The sequence below is a fragment of the Bidens hawaiensis genome, unplaced genomic scaffold (assembly GCF_021521415.1).
Source record: "Bidens hawaiensis isolate Kalapana, Puna unplaced genomic scaffold, B.hawaiensis_p1.1 tig00017381_1, whole genome shotgun sequence".
NCBI classification, from domain to species: domain Eukaryota; kingdom Viridiplantae; phylum Streptophyta; class Magnoliopsida; order Asterales; family Asteraceae; genus Bidens; species Bidens hawaiensis.
The window spans coordinates 252,714-255,409 of NW_027492633.1; the positions used below are offsets into that span (position 1 = coordinate 252,714).

The 2,696-nt window shown below is 34.3% G+C and overlaps 1 protein-coding gene across 1 annotated transcript; it reads left to right on the plus strand.

Moving 5' to 3' along the window:
- Positions 1-390: 390 nt before the first annotated feature.
- LOC143553817 (transcription factor MYB30-like) lies at positions 391-1,969 on the plus strand. The gene is made up of 3 exons (XM_077043718.1): positions 391-922; positions 1,087-1,216; positions 1,343-1,969. Exons 1-3 carry the CDS (start codon positions 790-792, stop codon positions 1,827-1,829), a joined length of 750 nt encoding a protein of 249 aa, XP_076899833.1. The 5' UTR covers positions 391-789; the 3' UTR covers positions 1,830-1,969.
- The last annotated feature ends 727 nt before the right edge of the window (positions 1,970-2,696 follow it).

A 2,696-nucleotide genomic window follows, 5' to 3' on the forward strand; every position in this document is an offset into this window, starting at 1 on the left:
CACTAGCTAACAGTGGTGTACGTGATAATATGATACTCGATCGGCCTCTATATTGAATCGATCAAAAGTATGCATAGTGTTCTTGAAATATCCAAATGATAATTAATAACAAATCAAACAAAATATTCTCAAAATTAAAAAAGAAAGTTATATAAGAATGTATGCAACAATTGAGTTTATTCATTATTCATTATTCGTTATTTTTTTTTATTAGAACGACGATTTTTTTTTGTTTAGGTCATCGCACTCTAGTCTAATTTGGAGAGCTTCGAAGTCTCACTCTGGATAAACTATGTTGTCTTAATCGGGCTCATGTTGACTTTAGAGTTTGACTTATATGTTCCCCAGGAAATCATGCCGCCGACTGTCACTTGACAGTCGTTATGTCATCATAAGAGCAGAATTTTCTGACGTAACATGAATCAAATAAATGAGGAAAAACATAACAATATACCAATAAAACTATTCCATAGACTAAGCATTAATAGCAAAAAAAGTGAGAGGAAAGATGAACGTGGGAAATGAGACGCCTTGAAGAGCACTCGACGGAGAAAAAGCCACGACAAGATCCTAATTTCTACTGCACACGTGGCAAAACATTATACCACACATGATTTCGGCCCCGTCATAATGTCTCGTTTATAAATGCATCCAATATTCCAGTTGTACGTCCACTACAGATTAACACACTCTAGCTAGCTAGCTAATCTTTATGCATGAATATTTATATACCCTAGGGTTTAAACTTTTATGCATGCAAACTTTATAAAATAAAATAAGGTCTTAAACATGGGAAGAGCTCCATGCTGCCAGAAAGTCGGGTTGCGAAGAGGTCGCTGGACTGCCGAAGAAGACGAGATACTGTCGAACTACATTAAAGAACACGGCGAAGGTTCTTGGAGATCCTTGCCTAAAAATGCTGGTAATTACAATAATATATATAACTAGTTAATTTATTTATTGATTTATGTTATAGGTTATTAACTAATTATTTGAATGTTAGTTTATGTTTTGACTTTAATATTGATTATTCAATATTCTTCAAAATGAATTTGGTATATATTATCTTTTTATATATAATTGTAGGGTTGCTGAGGTGTGGGAAAAGTTGCAGGTTAAGATGGATAAATTATTTACGGTCTGATGTGAAGAGAGGAAACATATCAGCTGAGGAAGAAGATACCATTATCAAGCTGCAAGCTTCGCTCGGTAACAGGTAATTATTATATGTTTGTTAGTAATAAAATTTATTTTTTGCTATATTTTTTATTAGCCACACATATATTAGAATTAAGATGCCACCCAGATGAGCTTAATAAATGCATTTAACTTTATGTTGCAGGTGGTCTATGATAGCGGGCCACTTAGCGGGACGAACAGACAACGAAATAAAAAACTACTGGAACTCACATTTGAGCCGCAAAGTCTCACCCTCCTCCCCTACTGTTCCGTCGGCCAGGAAGATCAAGAAACCTCGTAAGAAAACCGCAAAAATGTCTTCGGAGATAGAAAGTAACAAGAATCCTTCCGCCTCGGACGGTTCAGGTGGGGATGCAATGGAGCCAATTACGGTGTTGCCATTCGATGAACAAGAAGAGATGTTTAATAATATTTTGAACTCTGCAAGCTCATCAACTAATGAGGTTGAGTGGGACTGGGAGTGGGATTTTGAAGGTGGTATTAATAGCATGTTAGGGTTACGGTTTGAGGGTGAGGAAAAAGATGATGGTATTATGTCAATGTCATGGCCAAGGGAGAGTGATCATATAGAACAAGTAGGAGTGGATGTTGAGAAGCAAGAGGCAATGATTGCATGGCTTCTTTCATAATTGTTGATTGACTATATATTTTTTTTAAGATTTGTAATAATTTGTTATTCACTACTTATATTTAGTTTTAATATTGTTTGATTGAAACGGAACAACCAAGCCAATTTGTCTATTGTTACTAGGTTGATCTAGTTGAGAGTGTTACGAATTTATATCTATAGCTATACTATCGACTAAAAAGGATTATTGTGTGTCACGTGTCCCATTTTCGATTATCAATTTGAAAGGAAACATTTATAGGTCTCTCACCCACCTAAATCCCTACCTATTTATAATCTATAAACCAAATTTAAACTCGCCTATCTTTGTTTAAACCCTATGGGTCGGTCTGTCTGTCTGTCTGGTATATATATAATGAACTAGACAACATAATGAAATGCATTATTATCTATACATTAATTTGTATACATTAATTTGTAGGGTCAGGTTAAATGCATCCCTCCCCCTTACTAACCATACACCATAAAATGAAATGTTACATGAGATGAAATGTACTACGTTACTTTATATTGTTTGATAAGGATAAAGATGAAAGAATAAAATACAAATGACAAAAATATAGTTGCCTCAAACAAAAGGAAATTAACCAAAATAAAAAGTTGTAATGGCGTTAGCAGTGGCAATAACAGTGACAACGATATATGTGGTTGTGGTTGTGGCGAAATATATTGACGAACATATCATTCATCGGTAATACGTCCATGAAATTGTGTACGAAGCACGGGTGTGGATAATGACTTCATCATTGGATTACCAATGAACCACCGATGTCATGAATTCACCTACCAATACAAACAATGATTTTGGTAATAGAATTTCTAAAATTATAAATAAATAAAAATATATTTATGGTTTATTGTAAACTAA